This window comes from Herpailurus yagouaroundi, unplaced genomic scaffold (assembly GCF_014898765.1).
Source record: "Herpailurus yagouaroundi ecotype Mexico unplaced genomic scaffold, PumYag 246, whole genome shotgun sequence".
Lineage (NCBI taxonomy): Eukaryota > Metazoa > Chordata > Mammalia > Carnivora > Felidae > Herpailurus > Herpailurus yagouaroundi.
The window spans coordinates 6,592,387-6,618,054 of NW_024412463.1; the positions used below are offsets into that span (position 1 = coordinate 6,592,387).

General features: G+C 51.4%; 2 protein-coding genes across 5 annotated transcripts in view; one reads left to right on the plus strand and one right to left on the minus strand.

Annotated features, from left to right (window-relative positions):
* The window catches only part of RTF2 (replication termination factor 2), a 42,124-nt gene extending 20,196 nt beyond the window's left edge, over positions 1-21,928 (plus strand). Inside the window, exons 6-9 of one of the 3 annotated variants that reach the window (XM_040459674.1) lie at positions 16,664-16,777; positions 19,537-19,591; positions 19,963-20,099; positions 21,450-21,928. In XM_040459674.1, the coding sequence (XP_040315608.1) occupies positions 16,664-16,777; positions 19,537-19,591; positions 19,963-20,099; positions 21,450-21,857 (714 nt within the window). In that variant the 3' untranslated portion in view covers positions 21,858-21,928. The remainder of the gene's footprint in view (positions 1-16,663; positions 16,778-19,536; positions 19,592-19,962; positions 20,100-21,449) is intronic. The other 2 variants (XM_040459676.1, XM_040459675.1) reach the window with 2 other exon arrangements.
* LOC121019883 (beta-1,3-galactosyl-O-glycosyl-glycoprotein beta-1,6-N-acetylglucosaminyltransferase 7-like) lies at positions 106-25,645 on the minus strand. Of its 2 annotated transcripts, none has more exons than XM_040459673.1 (4): positions 25,449-25,645; positions 4,645-5,671; positions 3,438-3,533; positions 106-329 (listed from the first exon to the last, which is right to left on the minus strand). In XM_040459673.1, the coding sequence occupies exons 2-4, from the start codon at positions 5,609-5,611 to the stop codon at positions 106-108; spliced, it is 1,287 nt and encodes a 428-aa protein (XP_040315607.1). In that variant the 5' UTR covers positions 5,612-5,671; positions 25,449-25,645. The 2 variants fall into 2 exon arrangements, with proteins under 2 accessions (XP_040315607.1, XP_040315606.1); XM_040459672.1 differs by lacking the exon at positions 25,449-25,645 and adding an exon at positions 12,178-12,287.
* Positions 25,646-25,668: the final 23 nt, after the last annotated feature.

Sequence of the window (25,668 nt, forward strand, 5' to 3'; positions counted from 1 at the left end):
CCAAGGAACCAGTTCTCATTCTTTCTTCTTTGGTTAATGTTCTCTTATCACAAGTCAGGGACACGGCGATACCAGTAAGAGCACAGACGCTTCCAGATGTCCAGCTCAGCGGCTCCGTGTCGTGTTAAAATGACTCTCCTGTTGAAAGCGCCAGTGTGGCTCCGCAGGGACCTCTGCCTGCCACAGCGCCTGGAGCCTGTGCCGCCTCTCCAGGCACGTGACCACCAGGGGGTCTGTCGAGTCCACTTTGCTGGCAAACAGAGAAGGCGACCGAATGATCCACGGCAGGTCTCCTGGTCCATACACGCAGCTCTCGTGGACGTAGCGCCCTGTAGAAAGAAGCACAAAAACCTAGTGCCTTTGTCTCGTCAGTTTACGTTCACACCAAAAAGTGATGCTCTTCCAAGGTCATCGGGAAGGCCCTGCTTCACGGGAGATCAGACTAAACATGATCTCCGCGATTGCTCTGATTGGGGCTTCTGGGTTGGGTTTTGAATCTATGGCGGCAGGGACGCTTTCATTCTTTCTGTTTAATGGCTACTTTGTTTAAGGGGACACTGTGGAATGTTCGTTAGTCACGAGCACAGGGGAGACGTCTTAGCATGCATTTGCCGGGCCAAGTCTAAATTCTGAACTGGGCCCCACGAACGTTTGTTTTCCTTGGTTGTGGGGAGTTTGCAGGAATTGCGTCGGTGTTAATGTGGCATTGCTTCGGCCCTCTCTTGCCCGTGTAGAGTGAGCGTTTGATACAGATAGAAGTCATTCAAATTGGAATCATGGGTCGACTCCAGTGCTGGGTTCCTTCGCGACGAACTCAGCAGCACACGTTAGGTGCCTGACGCTGCACTCAGCTCTTCCTTCTTTCTCTGTTAACCCCCCGGCCAGTGCTGCAAGGTGCTTCGTTACCACCTCCAGTTCTCAGAGGAGTGAGGCAGAGGTTGATCCGCTTTGGAGACCTTGCTCTCTGCTCAGTTCCGCCCTGCTTTTCTCTCCACGCCAGCCCATCGATCCTACTTCTGAAAGCCCATCTGAGGGAAATACAGAAAAGGGGCGAAACTGCACGCGTAGAACCGTCCAGTGCTGTTTGTAAGACTGGAACAAGGTGGAAAGAACCTTCCCCCAGTGAGCACGCATTCATCTAGTAAAGGGCCAAGCAGAGGAAGCACTCTGTAAGCGGCGGCTCTTGTCACGACTGACATCTTTCTCACTGGTAGACGTTCTTGGCACAGTGTCACAGACTCTCAATAGAATTACACTGAACCAGGTAAAAAGTACGACTGTGGAGACAAGCTGCGTGAACAGCGTAGGACATAGTGAAAAAAGATTCAGCTGCACCTCGGTGGTAGCTGGATGGTCTCTACTGTATATACACGTGAATGTGAGCCAGGAAGGGGGCACAGGACTGTGGAAAGTCCTCAGAGTTGGGCTCATGCCGTTTGGGTGATTACAAGTAAACAAAACTCTTTGTTGCTGGTGACAGCAGGACGACCGTCACTCTGTGCGTGCTCGTCCACTGGAGGGGCAGCAGACAGCTGCACCTGCTTAGAGACCCAGCTCTGCCACTTCCTGTGCTGCTTCCTGTGACACTGGGGGTGACCTCAACTTCTCTGAGCCTGGGGCTCCTCATCTGTGAGGTGTGAATACGATAGTCAGTACCTGAGAGTCATTGTGAGGATTGACTGCGGGCCCAGTGCAGGGCTCCGGAAGATTCTACCCCGGTCACTGCTGGGGCTCAGCCTAAGGCGGGGGCTGACTCTTGGCAGCCACTTGTCTCGCTGCTTTCCTAGTGGACAGTTTGCAGTCTGAAGTGAGCAGCGGCAAGAACTTGCTGAAGTGTTCGCTTTGGGGCAACAGTGATTTTTGTTAAGATTTACAGAATATTGAAATATTCAGGTTGTCGTTATAAGAATTCTAAATCATAACTGTATTATTGATAGCAGCCACCCTTCATGACTTCTTACTCTGTGAGTGAATCATGTTTTCAGGAAGCATCTGAGCCCCGACCCCGGCCTTTCGTGAGCATTTATTCACCGGTCTTGTCAACCCCAGTGTGTAATGGCAGTGAGCCCTGCTTTCTAAAGAAAGGCCAGGGTTGCTTCTTAGCCTGTGTAACTGTCACCTTCTTATTGTGTGAAGAGCCCCCTAATTGAATCATGGCTAAACTATTTATTGAAAACACTAGAAAATTATTCCAGCCCTTCCGACCTGGTACCTGTGAGGAGAGTGGCTGTGTACATGGCCCCGGGAGTTGCTGGTCTTTGAGTTATTCTCTGGTATTGGGTTTTACATTTTTTAATTTGTCTGCAACCTGTTTCTTTGAGATCAGTCCTTTAAACGGCTGGGAAACTGGGTGAACCTGGTTGATTTTGTATTTCTGACCTACTGTGACTCAAGCCCGAGGGGCCACGCCTAGACGCGCTATTAAAATCAGTGGTTGCGTCTGTGCGGTGTTTTCTGTGGTGGTTGGGAAGCTGTGTGTAGACAGAAAGGCCAGGCCACGTGCCTGGGAGAGAGGATGCTGTGCCCCAGCCACCTGCACACACGTCTGCCCTGCTCTTCCTGCCTTCTCTGTCCAGCACAGTTTGCGGCCCCGTAAAGATCAGACGCCCTGTTTTTCTTTCCTCATGGGCTCCCAGAGCGTTCACACCTCTCCCTACCGGACTTGTCCACATGGTGCTGTGACTGTTGTCCTGTCACCTCTGCTCCTCTCAGCCATCTCACCCTGGGCCGCGGGGGGGGGGCGGGCGGGAGAGCGGGGGGGAGAGTAGGCGTGAACGGCAGGACCAGAGGCCGGTTCTGGGTCTCCCACTCCCTAGGCATTTTCTCCCAGTGGCTGTGCCTGAGTCTGCCTTTTCACCAGAGAGGGACACTGACGTCCCCACCCCAAGTCTGTTCTGTATTGTCCTGGTAACTAAAACCACCGGGACACCAGACAAAGGGGCAAAAGAATTCACAGCTCCCAGGGAGAGTCTCCTGAGGGCAAAGCAGAAAGACCTTCCCCTCAGCAAGAGTTTGCTGCCAACCTCTGAGCTCTGGAACGATCGATCGATCGCCTGCATTTCTCACTTGTCTGCTCTGGTAGAGGTCCAGGGAGACACAGAGCTTTTTTAAAATGAATGTTTAAGTTTGAGTTCTAGGGGCAGGTGGAAGAAACCCACCAGCTTGTATATTTTTATCTTAAAACTTGTAAAGTTGCAGCCAAGTTGTGTGTTCACTTTGTGAAAATTTATCAACCCAAGTACTTAACGATTTGTGAGCTTTTCTGTCTAGATATTATAAAGAAGAAGTTTAAAAAAAAAATTGCCCCATGTAATTGCAAACTCACGAATCCCTTCGCTACTTCTGCTAACGATCGTCTCCCGATGTCATCCAGGCAGCAGTTGTATAGTTTTCATAAAATCGGAAGGCTTTTGCTTTTGCTTTGGTTCGAGTTTTACCTTTACATCCATCGTGAACACTTCCCTCCTCGTTTCTCCATTTAATGGCTCGAATGTCTCCTTCCCAGCCAGCGTCAGGTGTGGCTCCCGGGGCATCTAAGGGGGAAACAGAACGAGCATTAGAGCGGGCAGGCAGCTGCTCGGCCCTAGGGTGCCAGCTCTTCCTGGCTGTGCTCCCCCCACCCCAGATGTGGTAGTGGGAGAAAGGTGGAGGGAAGTCCAACCCTGCTTCAAGTGCTTGCTTGTCATCTGCTGAAAGGCTACGCTTTGGGGGCGGGCGGCGGCCGTGGTCAAGGTCTTGTGTTCCGGCTTTCGTTTTCATCCCTGTCTCCATCCCTGGTAACTTCCTGAGCGCACCTGGTGCGCCCTTGGCATGATGATGTTGGGTTTCTCCGTAACAGCCCTCTGAGGGGATGTGAAAATAGGATTTTCAGTGGATAGGAGCGATTAAACTAAGATCCTAATCGGTTTCTGCTGGATTCAGTGTTTGCACGGTCATCTGGACCGATTATAACCATTCAGACTTGAAGCCACATCAACTTTATACAAAGAGAAAGTAAGTCCACTTAAGGGAGGACCTCAGACTTCCCTCTCTCAGAAAACCTACCTGAGGTATCATGTTTGCTACCCCCAAAATTACTACTTTTAATGTTTTCCATTCTTTTTTTTTAATGTTTATTTTTGAGAGAGCACAGGTGGGGGAGGGGCAGAGAGAGGGGGACAGAGGATCCGAAGCGGGCTCTGTGCTAACAGCAGAGGGTCCGACGTGGGACTCGAACTCACGAACCACACATGAGATCATGACCTGAAGTCGGATGCTCAACCTACTGAGCCACCCGGGCACCCCTAATGTTTTCCATTCTTAAAAGCGCCCCTAGCACAATGTCTGGCCCTCGTAGGTACCCAGCGGTATTTAATAAGTGAATGAAGAAATGAAGGGGTTTCTGAAGATTTGTGCTCAGATATTGGTCATACTTCTTTCTGGAGAGGGAACAAAAGCAGCTGGGCTGGTTGGGCGCGTGGCCCTCTCTCAGCAAACCTGAGACCCCTAAAGACCCTCCCGTACTCCCCAAAGTGGAAGAGGTCTTGCAAAACGTAGAGCTCTTCACCAAGCCATGGTAAATCGTGAAATACAATTTCCACTTACGAATAAGCATCTGTTGTTGCCTCTGATCTGAACAGACGCTGTATCGCTGGATGTTCTTACCTTGCAGTCGGTTCAGAGTCACCCAGTAATGCTGTTCTGGGCTCTGGATGTTTCTGGACCACTGGAGCAGGTCTTTTGCGCGGATGTCCGTCAGTACAAATTCTACAAACTTCCTCGTTAGTACGTAGTAAGTGCTTCCAAAATAAATTGTTAAGTTATGGGGTGGTTCATCTTTGAATCTCCTGTTTGGAGATCCGTAGATACTTCCTTCAGGGGTGAATTCAAGACGACTTCCACTTGTCTCGGATGCAACGTGTGGTGGTTGGATTACTCCGGGAGTGATGTTTTTATCAGTCCATTTGCTCCTGATGTAGCGTATGATTTCTTTGTTGGTTTTGATTGGAAAGTCGTGTCCACAAAGGTTAAGGACATAGTTCCACTGAAATTTGGAACGGACCAGATCTCTCATACAAGTAAGATCTGCCTGCAGTCTCGTAAAGCCAGTGTGGGCCACTCTTCCTCTCTTTGATGAAATAAAAATATTTTCAAAACAGTTCACCAGGGTTTGCACAGCACTCTTATACTTCTTTGGGGCCTTTTTGTCAACATGAATACAGTAAAGGTTTTGAGGCACATAAATAGACCTGAGCAGCTGCACAAACATAGCCAGGTCCTTGTGAGTAGTTACGATATATGCCAAAGAGAAATTGCCCTCTTCTGCAGACAAGGGTCTGGTTATGAGATGCACCTCCTGGGAAATCCTGGAGCAGTTTCCTGGTGTGCGCAAGTGAGCAAGTATTTGAGAACCATGAGGGTTTTTACAAAAAGTTGCAATTTGGGGGGCGGCCTCTTTCCCTTCAAATAAAGCTGAACACAGTTCATCTGGATAAAAGCCACATTCCACCGCTGCTGGATAGGTGGACTCCTCTGGTTCCTCCGGAGGTGGATCCCTTAAATAAAGAAAAACGCACACGCACACGGCTGTGCACACGAGGAGTCCAGGCTTCGTGGCCCGCAGCTGGCTCATGTCTTCAGCGCCAGGTGCCTTCTTATCACCACCGCTTGAATTTCTTTCCCTCTAGGCTTCCTAGGAGAACAACAGATAGATTCAGGGTGGCATAACTCTCCCCCAGCCTGCCGCTTCGCCGAAGTACACGTATTTAAAGCACCAAGTGTGCTCAACACGTATTTAAAGCATCAAGTGCGCTCAGCTTGGTAGACGTACGTGCCCGCGAAACCATCACCACTATCGTCAGGACACACATCATTCCCCCCCCCTCCCCCCCCCCCCGAGAGATTTCTTGTGCCCCTTTCACTCCACCTGCCTTGCACCCTGTCTCTGGGCAGTCTCTGTGCCCTCTCTGTCTCTGTACGTCAGCTGCATGGTCTGGAATCATATAAAGAGTTGTAGACTGTACTTTTTGCCTCTTCACTTTGGGTAATGATTTTGAGATTTCATGCAGCTCATTAGATTTGTGACCGTTCTTTCCTCCTTATTGCTGTGCAGTATGCTGTCCCGTGGGCAGGCGACAGTCCGTTTATCTGTTCATCTGTGGAAGGACACGGAATTGCTCCCAGTGTTGGGATATGACGAGGTGCCGTAAGCTTTCGTGCGCGAGTCTTTGTGCGGACGTTTTGTTTCTGTGTTTCAATAACTCTTCTGAAAGGGATAGTCCTTAGTACCAAAATGTAATGGTTGCTGGTTAGGTGACTTTTGCTGACGCAGAATTAACAGCAGTGCGTTCAGATGATTGAAATGTATCAGCCTTTGGGAAAACTGAACAGGTAGCCACAAAACGTGGTTTACAAAAGTAAAAGATCTGCTGTGGTTCTTGGGTTTATTGGCCACGCGTATTCACCCGTACGTAACATGATGTCGGAACTGAGTACAGCCATCCTGGAGGGACTCAGGCCACACGCGGCACTCGGTGAGTAGCTGTTTACTACTCTCATGAGTAGTACTCGGTGAGTAGCTGTTTATAACGCTACTGTGGATCTCTTCACATTTACTGACTTCACAGAAAATCCTGATGACTGCTTCAGCAACCTCATAATTACGAGGTTGCTTGATTAAGGCTTTCTTTTGGCACAGTAGGGTGATTAGTGGAAGGGTGTTCTCTTCCTTTTAAACACAATTCTAAATTAGGAGCAATGGCAGTTTTACAAAAAATAGCCCTTGGTAGAAACTTCTGGAATGTTAAATCAGCAGGCTTTCGGGGTGATGTTAACAGGACCTGCGTTTTTGCTTCTCTGGGGGCAAATACCTAAGAGTGGAACTGCCGACTGCTGTCCAGAGTGGTTGTGCTGTTTCACTTGCCCACAGCAGTGGTCAGATTTATTCATTTTAACCATTCTGACAGGTATACGGTGCTGAGTTACTGCCCTTAACGTTGGCAGGTTAAAAAAAATTCTCAAATACTTACTTTGGACGTGAATACTGTCCTGTTCTACGTTATGCAGACTTCATTTTATGCTGTTATCCTGTATCATTTTATAACTCTTCCCAGTAAAGGAAGCAATATATCAAGAGAATTTGTTCATCACAGAATTTGATTTGTTGAAACGAGTTTATGAATTTTTTAGAGAAGGCTTCCTTGATTAAAAACAAGATGTCTTTACCTGATAAAATTATTTGGTAATAATTTAGTTGCCTTTCTGGGGTCCCATAGAAATGCACGAATAGGTTTAATAGGAACAAAGGTGACCCAAGGCGTTTTGATTAATTATTTTTTTATTAATTAATGATTAGTGCATGCAGGGAGCATCCTTTCGAATTTAGGGAGAAGACTGATCGTGTAAGATGTCGACATTATCAGTAACTATTTTTTTCTTGCTTATAAATCCTGGCTCCTGATTTCCATAAAAAGTCCTATCTCTGCCTATTGCTGTTTTTTCTGTTTTTTAAAAAGCCCGTTTGCTTTTGAGCAGTGTTTTGTCTCAGATTGGACACTAGTCCCTTCCCTTCCACATCATTATTTCACATGCCATTGGGATAAAGCAGTGACTAGGCAGCATTTTGAGCTATCCTTCTCTTAAACTTTGAGCTAAAATTGTAAATGCTGATCGTGGACTGTGAATTTAAAGAATGTACTTATTTTCCCTGTGGTTTTCTTTTTCACCCGTCCTGCTTCAAAAATAAAAAGCAGCCACTGCCCAAATATGCCAAGTTTTTTTGTGCCAGTTTGGTAAATGTTTGTTGATTGCCCCAAACGTGAAACCTTATGATGTAATTTTGAAGACGTTTTTATAAATTATATAATACAGTATTATAAATTATATAATTATATATTATAAATTATATAATACTGTATTCACTGTAATTGACACATTTCATATCTGGTCTCTAAACAAAACCTGTATCATAAAAGGAGATATTCACTAGGGAGGAAATACCTTCTTGAAATGAAGTCAAAGCTTTTGCCTGCTTTTAATAATTTTGGTTAGGGGTGCCTGGGTCAGCATCCGACTCTTGATTGCAGCTCAGGTCATGATCCCAAGGGGATCATGGGATTGACCCCATGTCGGGCTCCTCACTGAGCATAGAGCCTGCTTGAGATTCTCTGTCTCTCTTTCTCTCCCTCTCTCTCCTTCTGCCCCCCTCCCCCACTTGCACTCTTGTCTCTAAAAAAAATAAAATAAAATTTTTTTTTGGTTAAAGGGAAGCCACGTGCCATAGTTTATTACATTTAGTATGGAGAGGAGGTTTTGGAGGTTTTCTGGCTTGTCATCTTTGGTTTTGTTTCTAGGCTTGTGGTTAAAGTAAAACATTCTGGTTTCATCATAGAAATGTTGTTGGCCTCACTCCACTGACAGATTACACCCCGTGTAAACCATGGCTCTGCCACAGGGAATTAGAGTTTTTCGGTCGTTTATGATAATTGAATGAAGACAGGGCCCACGTGGAATCCCTTGTCCTTCGGGCGATACCTGGGCTAAGCGGTTTATGTATGTCCCCTCTGCAGAGACAGGGACGCGGGCTGGGCTGTGTTCGTCCGCCGCCTTCCTACCTCCCGGTGTTAGTGCCGTGCTCACGGGTGCCCGGGTAGATCCGCTTTCCCGCTCGCGTTCCCTCTGGGATTGAGAAACCGCTGTGCCCTAGGTGCCACGTGCAGCGGGGACCAGGGTCCCCGGCAGATGAGCTCCGTTGTCACTGCTTCACCACAAGCTCTTAAAGGCAGTCAGACCAGCCTCCCAGATGAAGGCCCCGGAGCCCCCACTGCCGTGGCTCCTGCCGTGGCTCTAATCAGCATCCAGCGGGGACCCCGGAAATCCCCGTCACCTCTGTCACCTCTTGGGGCATGCCGGCATTTCCTCTGTACGCTGGGGGTGTGCCCGTTGTCAGCGTGGCGGACGTGTCCCGGCCTTGATTCTTGGCGACTTGTGACGGTTCTGTCTCTAATGTGAAGTTCGCTTTTGTTGCCATAATGAAAGTGGAATTGTTATCACGTGACTCTTCTCCCACCGAACTCATTTCCAGGACACGCAAGTGGTGTTTCTCAACCGTGGGGAACACGAGCTCATTAAAAAGCGCAGTCTTGCTGATTTCCGAGCCGTCTTTTTCCTCCACACAAAGTCATATTCAAGATGTTTATTCATTTCAAAGGCTTTAAGAAAGAGGGGTAGGGGCGCCTGGGTGGCGCAGTCGGTTGAGCGTCCGACTTCAGCCAGGTCACGATCTCGCGGTCCGTGAGTTCGAGCCCCGCGTCGGGCTCTGGGCTGATAGCTCAGAGCCTGGAGCCTGTTTCCGATTCTGTGTCTCCCTCTCTCTCTGCCCCTCGCCCGTTCATGCTCTGTCTCTCTCTGTCCCAAAAAAATAAATAAACGTTAAAAAAAAAATTAAAAAAAAAAAAAAAAAAGAAAGAGGGGTAGCTATCCTTGGGTGTTATGGAGCAGACAGGAGGTTCTTGGTCTGGACCAGACCCATTTTTAGCGCTCCAGTATCCCGTTTGCTCACGTGTTACCGAAGTCACAGATGGTTGCTAAACTTACTAATTTGTGCGTGCGAGGGAGCGTTCTGTCGGTCACTTACATTCTCTTCCCTGGGCCTCACGTTCCCTAAAATCCTTCAGCCCCCATCGCCAGAGCCTGCGGTGGGCAGTGTGTGCCCAACGTGCTCAGTGCGAAGCAGAGCAAAGTAGCCTCCACACCAGGCGCGATGCTGGTGAAGGTCACGCGTTGAGCTCACTGAAGACACACGACGTCCAAGGGATAGTGGAGAGTCTCTCCCAGTAGAAATCGTTACCAAAGTTGTGGTTAAGGATGGCGTTTAAATTGTTTTCCCTTATAGAATGCTAGACTCCACATAGTGACAGATGATTTGCTTCTAGTTCTCAGAATGGAATTGTGTGGCTTTGTATGTTTTTGTCCGAGCATAGAATACGTCCGAGAAATTATTTCAGAACACGTTACTGCCCTAATTATTAGACCAGGTGTGTACATTTTTTTCTTCTTTTCTTCATCCATCCATAGTCCCCCCTTCACCACCCCACAGCGAGCCTTAACAGCCAGAAACAAAAGTCAGCAGCACGGGTTCGGTATCATGCGTTTCCACTGAACACTTTCTTTAAGGGCAGTCATTTTGAATTTGTTAGGACGGGATCTAATTTATTATAAAGACTTTTCCAGGGGCGGGGGGGGGGGGAGCACGCCTGGGTGGCTCGGTCTGTTGAGCGTCGACTTCAGCTCAGGTCATGATCTCACACTTCGTGAGTTTGAGCCCCACATCGGGCTCTGTTGCTGACAGCTCAGAGCCTGGAGCCTGCTTTGGATTCTGTCTCCCTCTCTCTCTGCCCCTCCCCTGCTCACTTGCTGTGTCTGTCTCTCTCTCTCTCAAAAATAAATACACATTAAAAAAATAATAGGAAAGACTTTCAGGGGAGTTGACATCCTGTATAAACGAACTCTTTTAGTTTTGTTTTTGTTTTTGTTTTACAGAGATAATTTCTTTTTTTTTTTCTTTTTTTTTTTAATTTTTTTTCAACGTTTGTTTATTTTTGGGACAGAGCGAGACAGAGCATGAATGGGGGAGGGGCAGAGAGAGAGGGAGACACAGAATCAGAAACAGGCTCCAGGCTCTGAGCCATCAGCCCAGAGCCCGACGCGGGGCTCGAACTCACGGACCGCGAGATCGCGACCTGGCTGAAGTCGGACGCTTAACCGACTGCGCCACCCAGGCGCCCCTACAAAGATAATTTCTGTGGGTAAACATAATGAATGGGCATGTTTAAAGATGAACTTAAAATATTTTGCTGTATGTTCTAGAGTATTACTGTTTTAGAGCACTTACATTAGCTTACCCAGATTAAATGATTTAGTCTCCGTTTGCTGGACTCACGATGCGGTCCCATAGGAACACCGGGACGGGGTTCGGGAGCAGATAGATGGAGCCCCCACTGAGCCTGGCTGGGGGAGGTACTCGGCTTGAGTAGGACTGGGGTGCTTAGTGTTGACCCCCAAGACCACTCCTGCCAGCACTCTCCATTTACTGCAAGTTTTTCTTTAAAATGTCACTCTAGCCACATAGTAAAAATTTGGTATCTGTTATTTTTGTTGTCTCTGGGCTCAGAATGATGCCCAACACCCAAGTTAGAACATTAGGCTTTCTTAAACTATTTCAACTTACAATAGCAGACTAACTTTGAATTTGAACACTGTCCGACTGGCCAATAACATAGATGTCCTAGTCACAACATGCGTACGTTTTCCAGCCGCTTTGATACAAAGAGGAAAAGTCCATTTCAGGGCACCCGACTCAAAACTACAACAGAAATAACATTAGTATGTTTGGGCTCAAAATGAGGCCTGAGCGTTTGGACGTGGCCTTGAGGCCGACTTAGTTATTGTCTCCCGCGTGAGGAAAGAACAGATGGTGGCATTTTAAATTTAAAACTCTAATCGCATCCTTGAAAAGACTCCATTTTTGCTGTCTTGGGCTGAAACGAAGAGTAAGGACTGTTTGAGAGAAAAAGATGCCTGCTACGTCTGCATTTACAAATATGACTGGGGGCGCCTGGGGGACTCAGTCAGTTGAGTGTCCAGCTCTTGATTTTGGCTCAGGTCATGATCTCACAGTTGTGAGATCGAGCCCTGGGTCGGGCTCCTCACTGTGAACGTAGAGCCTGCTTGGGTTTCTCTCTCTCTCTCCTCTGCCCCTCTCCCCCGCTCGCTTGTGTGCACACTCTCTCAAAAAATAAAAATAAAAATATTACTGATACTTTTTAACATTCATTTATTTTCGAGAGACAGAGACGGAGGGGAGGGTCAGAAAGAGGGAGACATAGAATCAGAAGCGGCTCCAGGCTCTGAGCTGTCAGCGCAGAGCCTGATGCAGGGCTCAAACCCATAAACCGTGAGATCATGACCTGAGCCGAAGTCGGACGCTTAACCGACTGAGCCACCCAGGCGCCCCAGTACTCCTTTTTTTTTTAAGTAAGTTCCACACCCAACGTGGGGCTTGAACTCATGACTCTGAGATCAAGAGTCGCATGCTCTGACTGAGGCAGCCAGGTGCCCCTAAAAATGTTACTGATATTCCAATATTTCTGTTTTAAAAAACCACAGAGGAAGCAAGGAAAAACATTTTAGTAATCGTACCTGCTCAGCGTCTGCCATTTGCGGTCTGTGTGTAGTTAACGAAGCGTTTACCAAAAGCCGTTCTCATGTTCACGGGCTGCAAATGCTGGTGGTGTCCGTGCCCAGCCTGGATTTTCTCTTCCGTCCGTTGCTTCTCTTCCCGTGGCTCCCGCTTAAATCACATGAACAGAGTTGCTTGGCAGGTTCCGTTACCCTTTCGTCCCTGGAGGATTTTGTTCTTGTTGATTCTGACCGGTAGCTTGAAAAAGAGTCACGTTTGCTTCTCTGAGTGTTTCTTCAGGACTGGATCGCTGCCTCACGAAACAGGAGACCATGGCCATAAACGCCTGGTCCGGATGAAGGGCCGCAGAGTGATGCTGGTGTTCTGAAAGCCGGGTGGACTCCTGGCAGTCGTGGGTCAGATTCCATAAATGCTTTTAAAACTAGGAGGCCAAAGTTGGTTATCCGATCCTTTTTCATTAAAGGGATGAATGAAAGTCGCTTAAAAATCTTGGGTGCTTCCTGAATAGCGTTGGGAACAATCCAGGTGTTTCAGCCCCGCTCTCCAGAGGGCCTGAGTTCAGGGACGCAGGTGAGCCTGTGCCCCGTCCCTGTCCTCCGGCTCCTCCGGGGGGGCGGGGGGGGGGCCGTACCACCGCTCCGCCGTCGGTGCCGCTTCCGTTCTCCGCTGCTGGATGCCGGTGCCCTTAAGCCCTTTCCCTTCTCTGGTTTCAGAGCTTCTCTCTTTCGCTGCTGTCTCTTCAGGCTTACCGCAGACAGGCAGATCTATCAAGAAGAGTGAAGCCAAGGCACCCGGGTGGCTCAGTTAAGCGTCTGGCTTCGACCCAGGTCATGGTCTCGAAGTTTGTGAGTTCGAGCCCCGCATCCACATCTCTGCAGCACAGAACCCGCTTCAGATCCTCTCCCCGCCGCCCCGCCCCTCCCCAGCTTGCGCTCTATGAAAAATAAACGTTAAAAAAAAAACAATGACGCCGAGATGGGAATCGTACACGGTAGCTACTTCTCCCCTGGCCCGTGTCCAGACACTTGAGCTCGATGTACTCGGTCAGACGTGACAGAGGGAAGCACTGTTTTAAAAGTCAGTACACACACACAGGCACATGTTCATTTATTACACTCCCCAGAGTACTGCTACGGGAAACAGGCTTCTGTGATGGAGACAAAGCGAGGCCCACAAGTGGGGTTTCTGGGCCAGGGACGCACGCCATCGGTCGCTCAGTGCAAATGCCGTTTGGAAGGACAGTGACTGAGGAACGGCTTCCGTTTGTTCGTCTTCTGAATACACAGATAGAGCAGCACATTACCCGTCATTCTACCTCTGTTCCGCGGCACTTTCCTACTGGCTTTTTTTCCCCCAGTGCTTTAGAAAAAATGTAATATCCGGAGGTCATATGGTTACACAATTTGTCATCTTTTTCTTGCAGCATAAACCACTTTCTATGTTGTCAGAAACTCTAAAATAATTGTCTGCTCCTCCTTTCTAAGAATGCATTATGATTTATCTATTTTCCCCATTTTTTGGACATCTAAGTTATAAGTGATAAAAGGAAGCAAATTTAAGATAAATACATGATTGGAGTGCCTGGGTGGCTCAGTCAGTTAAGCGTCTGACTCTTGATTTCAGCTCGGGTCATGATCCCACTGTTCATGAGTTTGAGCCCCACATTGGGCTCTGCACTGACAAGGCGGGGCCTACTTGGGATTCTCTCTCTCCCCCCCACCCCCGGCCCTCCTCTGTGCATGCGCTCTCTCTCTTTCGAAATAAACTTAAAAAAAATAAAATGCATGATGTCAGCTGTGTAGTAACTGTACACATAGAAAAATGCATTTGCAGGAAAATGTGGGTGTTTTTTTACTTACACTATGTGTTACTTTATAAGCAGAGAGGGTCAGTCCCTTTGAGCCACCTATGTCTTTGCAACTCCCCTCCCTTTCAAAAGTGACCCTCCCTCGACCTTTCAGTCCACGGAGAACAGCCACGGCCACAGCCACATCCGCTGTGGATGGAAGTCTTCCTGCCCTGGTTTCACTTGTCCCCAAGGGGTAGACCACTCGCCCAAGTTTGTGGGGCCAGGCAGAAGCCTCCCAAGGTCAGGCATGCCCCAAGAGCAAGTGACAGGACCTGTAGCCAGTGGGAGGGTCCCGCGCCCAGGCTCTAGGGGACAGCCCTGCTCAGGTCCCAGCAGTTGAGGCCTTGAGAGCATGGGTTTGGTATTAATGGATCTTTTGAATTGGGGAGAGAAAGCAAGATTTTTAGTATGAAAGACTCCCGACTTTTTATTGTTAGTGGCTAATTCAACTTTAAAGATACAACTCGGGGCACAACCCACCACAACTGTATGTAGCACAGGGTCCACAGTCCTATCTAGACAACCAACCAGTCACACGTAGAGGAAAGAGACGGTTGACTGCCGACACGCCAGGAAGGGGGTTGCCGAGGAACGGTGGAAAGCAGGTGCACCAAGCCTGAAGGGGGGAAGGAGGAGGGGGAAGGCTAGCGGGACAGATGGGGACTCCTTTCGCCTCCTGTGTGCGCTCGGGAGGGTTCTTGACGCTGTGGCCCCAACACCGCTGGGCCCTATCCGCCGCCTGATTCTGGTCCTGAAGATCCCTTTTTATTTCCTACCCAAGAAGGGGACCCACCCAAGAGAATGCTCTCCCCAAATCCCCCACGGTGTTGGGGCTTCCCGGGGGTCGTCCTGCAGAGCCTGGAGGCCTCCCTGCACTGACGGTGAAAAGCAAGCTCCTGTTCTTTGAGGCCGTCCCAGCCCGGTGCCCTGGCAGCACCCCCTTGTGTCGTTCACGTGGCTTCCCTGTGGCCTCGACGGCACGCCTTGTGGGCCAAAGGAGGGTCTCTTCAGTCGTGGCACCTCCCAGATGCCCCTAGGGAAGGAGCTGCTGTGGTCCTGTGTGGTTTTGGAGGCGAGCAGCACAGTAAAGACCGAGCTGGGGCAGCAGCTGAGGGCTCAGCACGGGCTGGCCGGCTCCCGTGTGTCGGGAGGAGCTGGGAAAGGCTCGGCAGCGTTCAGGAAGAGGGCTTCGTGTCTTGTCCCGTGCTGAGAATGTGTTCTGTAGGAGATTCTGGGTGCTGTGGGGCCGTCACGGTCCCCGTTCCGGGCAGGGTAGGCTTTCCAGGAGCCCCTGAGGTCAGGAGCCCCTGAGTCGTGCTCACAGCTCACGCGTACGGCGGTCCGGTAAGGCTGTGTCGCCAGGCGGTAAGGGACAGAGACTCAGGCAGAGTCGGGAGGAGCCCGTGCTCTTACCTCCGCGAAAGGGCACCTTCCCCAGCAAAGCAGATGCGGCCACACACGTGCGAGGTTTCTCCCGGGGAGGCTCATTGGAGACACGGACGTGTGTCCTGGAGAAGGGCCTGTGCTGGTGCAGGCAGCTCTCCCACGGGAAGACGTGCACTGGCCGCGGCGGCCGACGCTGGTTGACTGGTGGGTGCCCAGCCCTGTGCTGAATCCCCTGCGTGGTCACCCTGAAGTCTCGCCCCAGCCCGGACCGCGCCGGGAGCTCGTTTTACTTCCCATTTAGCGGAGGAGGTAACCGAGGCCCAGAGAAGCCACCGGTGTCTCTGCCTGGGACCCACACGAAGAGGAAGACGCCACCAAACAGACGCTGGCCAGGATCCTTCCCTGAGCAGGGCGGGCTCCCCAGACGGGCCTCCCCTTCTCCACCCCCCCCCCCCCCCCCCTCCTGCTGGGACTGAGCCCACTCCCCTCACTGGCCCTGTTCCCGGACTCCAGAGCAGGCTGCCCAAAGCAGGGTTCCCCACAGGCAGTGTCCGCATCACCTGAGAAGACGTGAGAAATGCAGTTTCCTGGGCCCCACCCTAGACCCCGAGTCGGACACCGGCCCGGGGTCCCATGAGGCCTGGAGATTCTGACGCAAGGCCGAGTTCACAGCCCTCGGCTCCGCCTGGAAGGGGAGCTCTGCGGGCCGCTTCCCGTCCAGGCCGGGCTCAGCGGCGAGCGGCACATCACAGGCTCTCGTGAAGTCAGTCGTCGTGAGACAAGCCAGCAGGTGCTGCATAAATGTGGCTGATGATTCCTTACACGGGCTTTTCCCGAACGCCCCCCACGTGCTAGGCGCTGTGTACGGTGCCCTCCTCCTGCACACCTGGAGGTCCGGTCCCTCTAGGACGTAGAGGTCCGGCAGGGAGACCTGTGTGGCAAGCGGCCCGACACAGAAAATGCTGGGAACCCTCCCGAAATCCAGATTCGCAGACGCCAGAGACTAGAGGGAGTCTGGCCTGCAGGCAGGCCCTTTCAGAGCCGGCCCTCCCGGGCCTGCCACACTAGCTCCACACGCAGAACTTGGCAAAGCAGAGCTTGACTCAAAAGCTGGCTAAGCTGAGATACAGGCAGAACACTCCAGGAATTTCCCGGGGGTTTGCAGAGCGGTGGTTGGGCAAGGGCGAGGGTCTCAGGGGGTAGCTGCCCTCCGCGTGGTGACGGAATGTCCTGTTTCCTGCCCTCTCCAGTGCGGGGCTGCCTTCCAGGAAGACGACGTCATCGTGCTCAACGGCACCAAGGAGGATGTGGAGACGCTGAAGGGAAGGATGGAGGAGAGACGGCAGAAGGCGAAGCTGGGGAAGGTAATGCGGCCCTCGCGTCTGCCCCTCACCTTCCGGAGGCTTCGGCCGCCTCGGCTTCGGGGCCAGTTGCAAACCACCGAGCGGCCTTGCTGGCGGCTGCTGGTGGGGGTGCCTCGAGGTGGCTTTCGCAACCTACGGGGGCCGGGGCTCTGGAAGGACTCCCGTTGGGGCTTGCGGTGCGGGCAGGGCGGTTCTGCTCTCCTGCACTCAGCTTCTTCCTCGGTGACCTGGGGGTGGCGGTAGCTCCTGCATAGGACAGGTGTCGTCAGGAGGGGAGAGGGCGAACAAGGTGATGCCCGAGGGGGGGGGGCAGCCGCCGGGGTCGCTGTGCCGTCACCGATGGTAAGAGTCCGTGCTGGGTGTGCCAAGCTCGTAAAATAGAAGCGGAAAGTTACCGTCACCCCAGCACCTCTGGAGAGTCCGTGCTGCTCAGGTTTGCAGGTCCCAGGAGTCCCCCAGAGGTGTGGGTGGGGGGCCCGACCCCGGAAGCCTGCGATCCCCACCCTCCGCCGAGGCACTTCCGGGTGGCAGGGAACTAAGCAGCCTGCCCACAACTAGAGCCCCCCGGCCTCCCTGCGCCCTGTGCCAGGGGACTGGCTGGGAGTGTGGTACCACCGCTCGCGGGGACAGAGACCGGTCGTGTGCCCAACCGCGGCGACCGAAGCTCTGGGTGGATGTGCCACGTGAAGGCTCTGTTTTGTGACCCTGGGCTTAAAATCACATTCCACGAGCAGTGGATTCATTGCTTAATGAGCTGCCGTAACGACCGGGCTGAAAACAGTTTATAGGCTAAGAAGTCTTTCGATGTGCCATCCATTCTGCCTCCAGCAGTAAATTTTGTTATTTCCTAAAGTGTTTGCGGATGATCCCTGTGGCTTTTCGCGAATGGCAAATTTTTCATTCTTTAAAAAAAATGTTGGGGACACTTGGCTGGCCCAGTTGGTCGTGCGTGCGACTCTTGATCTTGGGGTCATGAGTTCAAGCCCCACGCTGGGTGGAGAGATTACAAAAAAAAAAGAAACAAAAAAAATTTGTCTTTAAAAAGTTAAAAATAATAAAAAACTAAGTGAGGTTCAGGGTAAATGTGGGAGAAATTTTGTGATTAGAACTAAGTCAAAGGAATGCTTGAAGTATTAGAGAATTTGTTGCAGTAGCCTGAGTGCGTAAAATCACGGGGGAAACCCTCTGTGTGGCGTGCATTTACCAGTGACGTAACGGAGATTTTTCGGAGTTGTCGTTGTTTTAATCATAAAAAGGGAAAGGAACTGTGGCATGTAAGTGCACGCATTCTGCACTGGTTTTCTGAATTAACTAGGATTTCGTCATCACGAGAACAAAAAGAGAACACAGAAGGCTCGAGATATTTTAGACGATTTCCAGAAAGGAGCTGCTCGTTTTCTTCGTTGCTATCATTGACCCAGCTCAGTTTTTAAAAAGCACAAAAGGGAAGAACATGTGTTTTAGAGGAAGCTCCGGTGTTTGTATGGTCGTTAACCATGTCACTTCAGCGAGTCGTCTCCTGTCCCAGGCTTCCTGCCAAGGTGTTCAAAGCCCAGTGGAGCCGGCACACCCCTCTCTGCAAAATACTCACCGCAGCTTCTGGGAATGCCTCTGAGATACTGCTACCAGGATACCAGAATGTTTCCCAAATATGCTCACAGCTGAAAACAAGATAGAGCACGTCCTAACTTCTCTTGCTTTTTATAGAAAACCTCAGCTGTGAACGAAAGGCTTCAAAATCAGCAGTTGTCAGTCTTTTTCTAAAGGCTAGGTGTTACCTTCACGGATTTGAATGCATGCTTTAAGTGTGTGAAACCAACAGGAAGTTTTTACATTTTGTACAGCATTACAAGTCCCTCTGCACGTATATATTACAAGTTCAAGGCCAGTGCCTGAGGAAGGTCCTTTTTCCACGTTTTCTACTGAGGGGAGCCTTCTGAAGTAATTGGGTTGTGTCTTCAGTGCCACCTTTTGGATACTCTGGAAAATGGCGTGTTAAATTAATTCTCTGTGAATAAACACAGTTCTGTTTGTGCTTCCTGTGACTCAGTTCTAACACGGCTGTGTGATTTTAGAATGGTGATTTTCATTTTGAAAATGTTTGCTGACCAGTATAATTATTATGAGTGATGGGATTTTGGTGCCTAAAAATCTAACGGGTAATCCAGAGTTGAGATTTGGCTAACATGCCTTTTAGTATAGCCTCAAGCCATTTTTTTTTTTTTTTAAGTTTATTTGCTTTAGTAATCTCTACACCCAACATGGGCTCAAACCCATGACCCCAAGACCCCAAGACCAAGAGTCTCAGTCTTCATCTGAGCCGGCCAGGTGCCCCCAGCATCAAGTCTTTATAGTTAAATAAACAAATATGAAAGCGGTTTGACAGCTTTGAAGAAGTTACTGGAATGGGTTCGATTCAGTCCATGTTTCTGCTGGTGGGGCTTGATGTTCCCATCTGTACTTTGGTATTATTTGTAGTCACCCTTAACGGTGTTAGCCCTGAAATCTGGCATCTGAGACTTTTGAGAATGTGGTTTCTGGAATATAAATGCAGAGCTAGGCAGGCGTCTCCAGGCGTATTCCCGAGTGACGCAGAAGTGCCTGGCTGGAAACACACACAGTTACCGTGGTCTCGAGTCTCCTTCAGAACGTGCACCCACGCTCCACACACGGCAGCGGCCTGTCCCAGGGCACAGCCACACTAGCGCCGGAGTAGAGTGAATCCAAGCCCAGCTCCAGTCTGCTCTTTCTTTTTACAGAAAGCAAAGAAACCCAAGGCGGTAGAGTCTGTCTCAAAACCAGATGTTAGTGAAGGTAAGACGCTTAAAAAGGTCCTTATTTGAGCAAAAATAAGGCTGTGGCACTGTTCCTTTAAAAAGTATATGCTTTTGTTGGGGCGCCTGGGTGGCGCAGTCGGTTAAGCGGCCGACTTCAGCCAGGTCACGATCTCGCGGTCCGGGAGTTCGAGCCCCGCGTCAGGCTCTGGGCTGATGGCTCGGAGCCTGGAGCCTGTTTCCGATTCTGTGTCTCCCTCTCTCACTGCCCCTCCCCCGTTCATGCTCTGTCTCTCTCTGTCCCCAAAATAAATAAAAAACGTTGAAAAAAAAATTTTTTTTTTAAAAATAAAAAAAAAATAAAAAGTATATGCTTTTGTTTTTGTTTGCCTGACTGTTCTTTTTTAACAGAATCCCCAGGGCCATCAAAAATTAAGACAGGGAAGCCCGAAGAAACCAGCCTCGATTCTAGAGAGAAGAAAGCCAGCTCAGCTCCCAAAAGTGCAGGTGAGTCCTGTGGAGACAACAGGGAGCTGTTCAGAAAGCTGGTAAGCCAGCTGGTTATGTCACGGTCTTTATTGGAGTGAGTTGGAAAGCTCAGGGTCGTCCGAAGTCACGTTTCTGAGTAGTTCGTTGAGCCCTCTTAGAGGCGAAGACACAGCCCCTCTACCCCAGGGTCAGCCCGAGGGAGGCTGGGCACGCGAGCCAGTTGTCTTCTCGCCGAGTGTGCCTTTGGAATCAAGCTACCGAGGCCGCACAGAGAGCAGGACCCTGCTGCAGACACTGGGTCGGGTCGTGGCCTGGCGCTCAGGGTGTTGGGCGGGAATGTTCCTGATCCCTTTAAGGCTCGGGTTTTCTGTGCATCCCGCGTGGCATTCAGAGCCAGCCCTTCTCCTCCCTCTTGGCCAAGTGTCAAAGGGCTATTTAGCACACAGTCCAGAATTCAGTGTTTCTCCTCGTTGCCTTTAAGAGAAGATATGTATTTCACAAAAAAAGAAACACAGATTGGGGTGCCTGGGTGGCTCAGTCAGTTGAGCATCCGACTTTGGCTCAGGTCACGATCTCACGGTGGGTTTGAGCCCCGTGTCGGGTTCTGTGCTGACAGCTCAGAGCCTGGAGCCTGCTTCGGATTCTGTGTTTCCCTCTCTCTCTCTCTGCCCCTCCCCTGCTCGTGCTCTGTCTCTCTCTCAAAAATAAATAAACATTAAAAAATTTTTTTAAATAAAAAAAAGAATTCTGGGGCGCCTGGGTGGCCCAGTCGGTTGAGCATCTGATTTCGGCTCAGGTCATGATCTCATGGTCTGTGGGTTTGAGCCCCGCGTCGGGCTCTGTGCTGACGGCTCAGAGCCTGGAGCCTGCTTCCGATCCTGTGTCTCCCTCTCTCTCTGCCCCTCCCCCACTCTCACTTTGTCTCACTCTGTCTCTCAAAAATAAATACAAAATGTTAAAGAAAAAAAAAAACACAGATTGATTATCAGGTAAAAGAATGTGTAGTCTTGTGTTGTAAGTAGCGTCCACGGTGGTTAACGGATCCAGTCCCCGCCTTACATGTAGCGGCCACCTGGCCTGCCATAGGTGACCCAGCCTCTTGGGACTTCCGTTCCTGCCCCCCGTTGAAGGAGGTGGAGAGCGCCCCCTTGGGAGGACGATCTGGTTTACATCGTTCACGGGGCGGGGGCCAGAGCTGAGAAGGCAGCAGACGGTTACTGGTGTGGTTTCACGGGATCGATGTGAATCCAGCAGCTTTAAGGAGCAGGCATTGGGACGCCGGCTTCCACTGTATCCAGGGGAGGTGGCGGCAGATTCCCGAGACGGACCGACGTGTTTCCTGTAAGAGTGTGGTGCTGGGGGTGACCCGTGGTCCCGACCCTAACGAATCTGGCTTCTCGTTCTTCCAGCAGCAAACGGGAGCTCTTCGGGAAAAGTCGGGAAGCCTCTGTGCGGAGCCACAAAGAGGTCCATCGCCAACAGTGAAGAATCTGAAGCTTACAAGTCCCTCTTCACTTCCCACAGCTCTGCCAAGCGCTCCAAGGAGGAGTCGGCCCACTGGGTCACCCACACGTCCTACTGCTTCTGAAGCCCGTACCGCACCAGGCGCCCCGCAGGCCCTGCTGGGTCTCCGCGGGGGCGGTGCTGTCCCCTGTGCTCTGCCGGCCCTCGGCGTGTGCGCGGTGGGGACGTCGCCCTCCCAGACCTCGGAGCCGGCGTGGTCGCCCTTGCTGGCGAGGGGCGCGGGTTCCCCGGGTGGCCGTGCCGGCACCTGCCCGCCCCCCCCCCGCAGGCCCCGCGCCCGCTTCCCCCTGTAGATGCGCCTGTCCCCCCAGCACCCAGAAAGACGCATGGGCTGAAAATCATTAAAGACTCCCGATTCCTCATGGGTGTGTGCGTGGCTCATTTTGACCAAAACAGGCCAAGAGAAACTGACCTTGACAAAGAAAGAGCGAGTTTTAAACGCACTGTGCCGCAGGTGTGGTTGAGGGAACTGCTCCGTACTGGCAGAGGGGAGCAGGGCCTTGGCCCTCGAGGTTCAGGGCAGCTTCCTTTATCGGTTTCAAGACAGAAGAGAGTTAGGACACTTGATGCTTTGCCACAGAATGAAACACATCTGCCTTTCCTCCGTCTGTCTGTGTTTTCTGTCTTCTGTCTTCCGTAATGTTCTGGTAAGGGAATTGTAGCCTTTCCATTGATGGTGATCAGAGCAATCCCGTGTCCTACGAATTCCTTTTTCTCCCAGAAGATGAAGGGAATTCTACGTAAAATCGGTGTGTTTTACCTTTACCTGTGCTCTGTGTTGACATCAGTCATTGAAACGTCCCGTGAGACAGCAGATGAGGAGCCGTGAGTAGCCCCGGTTGTGGCATGGACGTGATTGGCTGGTTGGTTAGCAGCTGGTCCAGGGCCTGGCTTCCATTAAAAGGAAGGAAACCGGGGCGCCTGGGTGGCGCAGTCGGTGAAGCGTCCGACTTCAGCCAGGTCACGATCTCGCGGTCCGTGAGTTCGAGCCCCGCGTCAGGCTCTGGGCTGATGGCTCGGACCCTGGAGCCTGTTTCCGATTCTGTGTCTCCCTCTCTCTCTGCCCCTCCCCCGTTCATGCTCTGTCTCTCTCTGTCCCCAAAATAATAAACGTTAAAAAAAATTTAAAAAAATTAAAAAAAATAAAAAAAAAGGAAGGAAACCGAGCTGGGGGAGGCCCCGGGAGGGAGGGTCCTGTCCCCAAGTTCTCTGCCTCTACGTGGTGGGAAGTTTAGCCCCTGAGGAGGCATCCATACTGTGAATAGAGAAGGATTTTCATCAGAATTCCATCAACATTGGGTTTTGTTGTGGACTTCTCCAGAACAAACCTGCATTACCCGTCTTCTACCTGCTGCCCCTATTCCACAGAGCCCAGTTGATCCATTTCTTAGTTATTGCCTGTCTCCTTTTTCCTTTTGTTATTGTTGACAATCAGCACCTTTCTTATTTGGTTAAGATTTCTTTTATCACAAGGAGTTTTCTCATCTCACGAAGAAAACTTGATTCATTGGTCTTCTTATAGTCAGGTGTCACTAATTACAGCTTCAGTCATCACGAGCCATTTTATGTTAACAGCCATTTTTTCTGCCAACTTCTATTCCCCTGATTTTAGCCTTAATTTTATTTTGCAGCGGTTACTTTGTCCGGTTTTTCCCGGTGACCCGGTCACGGTGTCCCCAGCATCAGAACTTGAGCGTCTCAGCCTGCCCTGCTTCCCCTCGATCAAGGTCACATCCCAGCTCTGCAGGTCACTCCCCCCCGCCCTCCCCCCACCCCCCTCCCCGGGGTGCCCCAGCCTCCCCCCACCTGCCTCTGGCCTCTGCTATACTCCGCAGTCTCGGTCCCCTGAGGCTGCCCCGCCGAGAGAGTCCCACAGCCCCCAGAGAAGAGCTTGCTTTGGAGATTTCCTTGAGTGTCTAGCAAGGCATCGAGTCCTCAGAGGCCCGGGGAGCTGCACCTGCCCCTGGTTAAGACGGAGACAGTGTAGCCGTGTCTCCCTGGGCGGAACGCCTGATCTGCTGGAGAAGGAGAGCAGGCTCCCGGCTGGCTCGGGGCTACCGTGGTCCTGAGTGCTCACCCGAAGGGCTGAGCACCTGACGGTCTTTATCTTCGGGGCTCAGTGACCCGAGAGAGGAGCCGGTGACCAACGTGCCTTCCCGCAGCACCGCACGGGTGGGCAGAGCTCATCTGTCAGGTCCTTTGTCTCCCGCCAGTACTTGCCAGGCGCTTAAGTCAGCTTAGAGGGGTCAAGTCAGTGGGAGCCGAGCAAGGGTTCCCGCCCCCGCCCCCCCCCCCCCCACCGCCACTTTTGTAGCCAGGAGGGCCATGGGAGGGGAAGTCTCCAGGCTGGTTAGCTCTTTTATTGCCAAGAACTAAAGTTAGGGCCTCCCCAGAATGAACTGAGACAACGACCACTTAACAACATGAACCTATTCTTGCCCTTTGACCCAAAGAGCATTTTGGCTCAAAGATCTTCTGGGGGCGCCTGGGGGGCTCAGTCGGTTGAGCGTCTGACTTCGGCTCCGGTCACGATCTCGCGGTTCGTGGGTTCGAGCCCCGCGTCGGGCTCTGTGCCGACAGCTCGGAGCCTGGAGCCCGCTTCGGATTCCGTGTCTCTCTCTCTCTGACCCTCCCCTGCTCACACTTGGTCTCTCAAAATAAGTAAACATTTAAAACAAAAGATGCCTATACCTTGCCTGCTTTTCTACTTGTCTTTTACTGAAAAGTGCTTTAGATTCTGACCAGGATACAAACCCCAACAGTGTGATTCCTGTCATCAAATGTCCATAAACGTTTTCAAACCAGAAACCGCCTGGGACAAAACTTGCTGAGCAGTCCCGTTGTTCGGTGGCGTCTGTAAATCAAGTCTCTCTGCCCCTCACTACATCACGCCGTAAGATTTTTTTGGGGGGGTGACATAGAACATAGGGTGCACGCAGACACGGGGCCACCCCAAACACTCGGCTGCCGTAACTGAGCAACGGGGGTGACTCTCCCACGAGAGCCACATGAGGCTGCTCAGGAGAGAACAGGACAGAGCGTCTGTTCCCAGGATGAGCCCCTGAGGGCCACGGGGCACACCCTCTAACACACGGCCAGACACCGGCCAGCCGCTCCCCGAAGGAGCCCCTCGTGAGGAGTGGATTCCCTTCACTGCCCGCCTTCTAATCAGCCCTTTGGATTTGCACCTCTGCCCGCCCAGCGCCGACCGCCTCCTGCAGGAAGGCCCCCGCCTCTCCAGCGGGCTGTGCGCAGGTAGGCGCCGTCTTGCCCCCGTGGTTCCCCCGACAAAACCTCGCGGTCACTGCCCAGAGCTCAACCCGGCTTGAGGCACTGGGAGGGTTCCCAGGGGATCCCTTGATGACATTCAGAACATTTAATTCCCAGGCAATGAGTCTGTGAGTCCGACGACGTGGGGGAACAGGTGCCAGCCTTGTGTTCCGTTGCATGAGATTTTGGGGGTTCTGTCATTTTAAAACCTGATGGCTTCCATTGTCACACGGGCTGGGTCCTTGTCACTTCAGCGTCCTTAGTCCCCTCCCCCATTTACCTGGCCACCCCCTCCTTTTCCCGGGAGAGGCTTCCCGCATAACCTAACCCAGCACCGCCCCTCGTTCTGTTCTCGGAAAGTACTCTGTTCTTATCACCTGTGGAATGAAGTACTTTATATTCTTGGTTAACCCAAGCGGTGCACACTCAGCAGCGATCCACAACTGGAGGCGGGCGGCAGAGACAAGGGGTGCGGGGACTGAGTGTGGCCACCATCTGGCTCCAGCCTCGAGCGGCCCCGTGTTCCCAGATCATCCCTATTTTCAAAGGGAGCCAGAAATCTCGGCTCTAAAAGCGGAGCCCCTCCCAACATTTAAATAGTGGCAAATAGTTACTGCTAGAAACACCGCGGAGGCCAAACGAAACACATCAGCGGCCCCCAGTTCGTGGCCTCTGGTTCAATACCTTCCCCGGTCGCCTCGGTGCCACAGGGGCACGTGCTGGGTCTGCCCTGCTCACCACCGCGTCTGGATCCAAGAGGCAAGAGACAGAAACAGGTGAGGGCCTCTCCCGGTGGAGCCCCGGGCTCGGAAGGAATGCTCTGGCAGGGAGCTG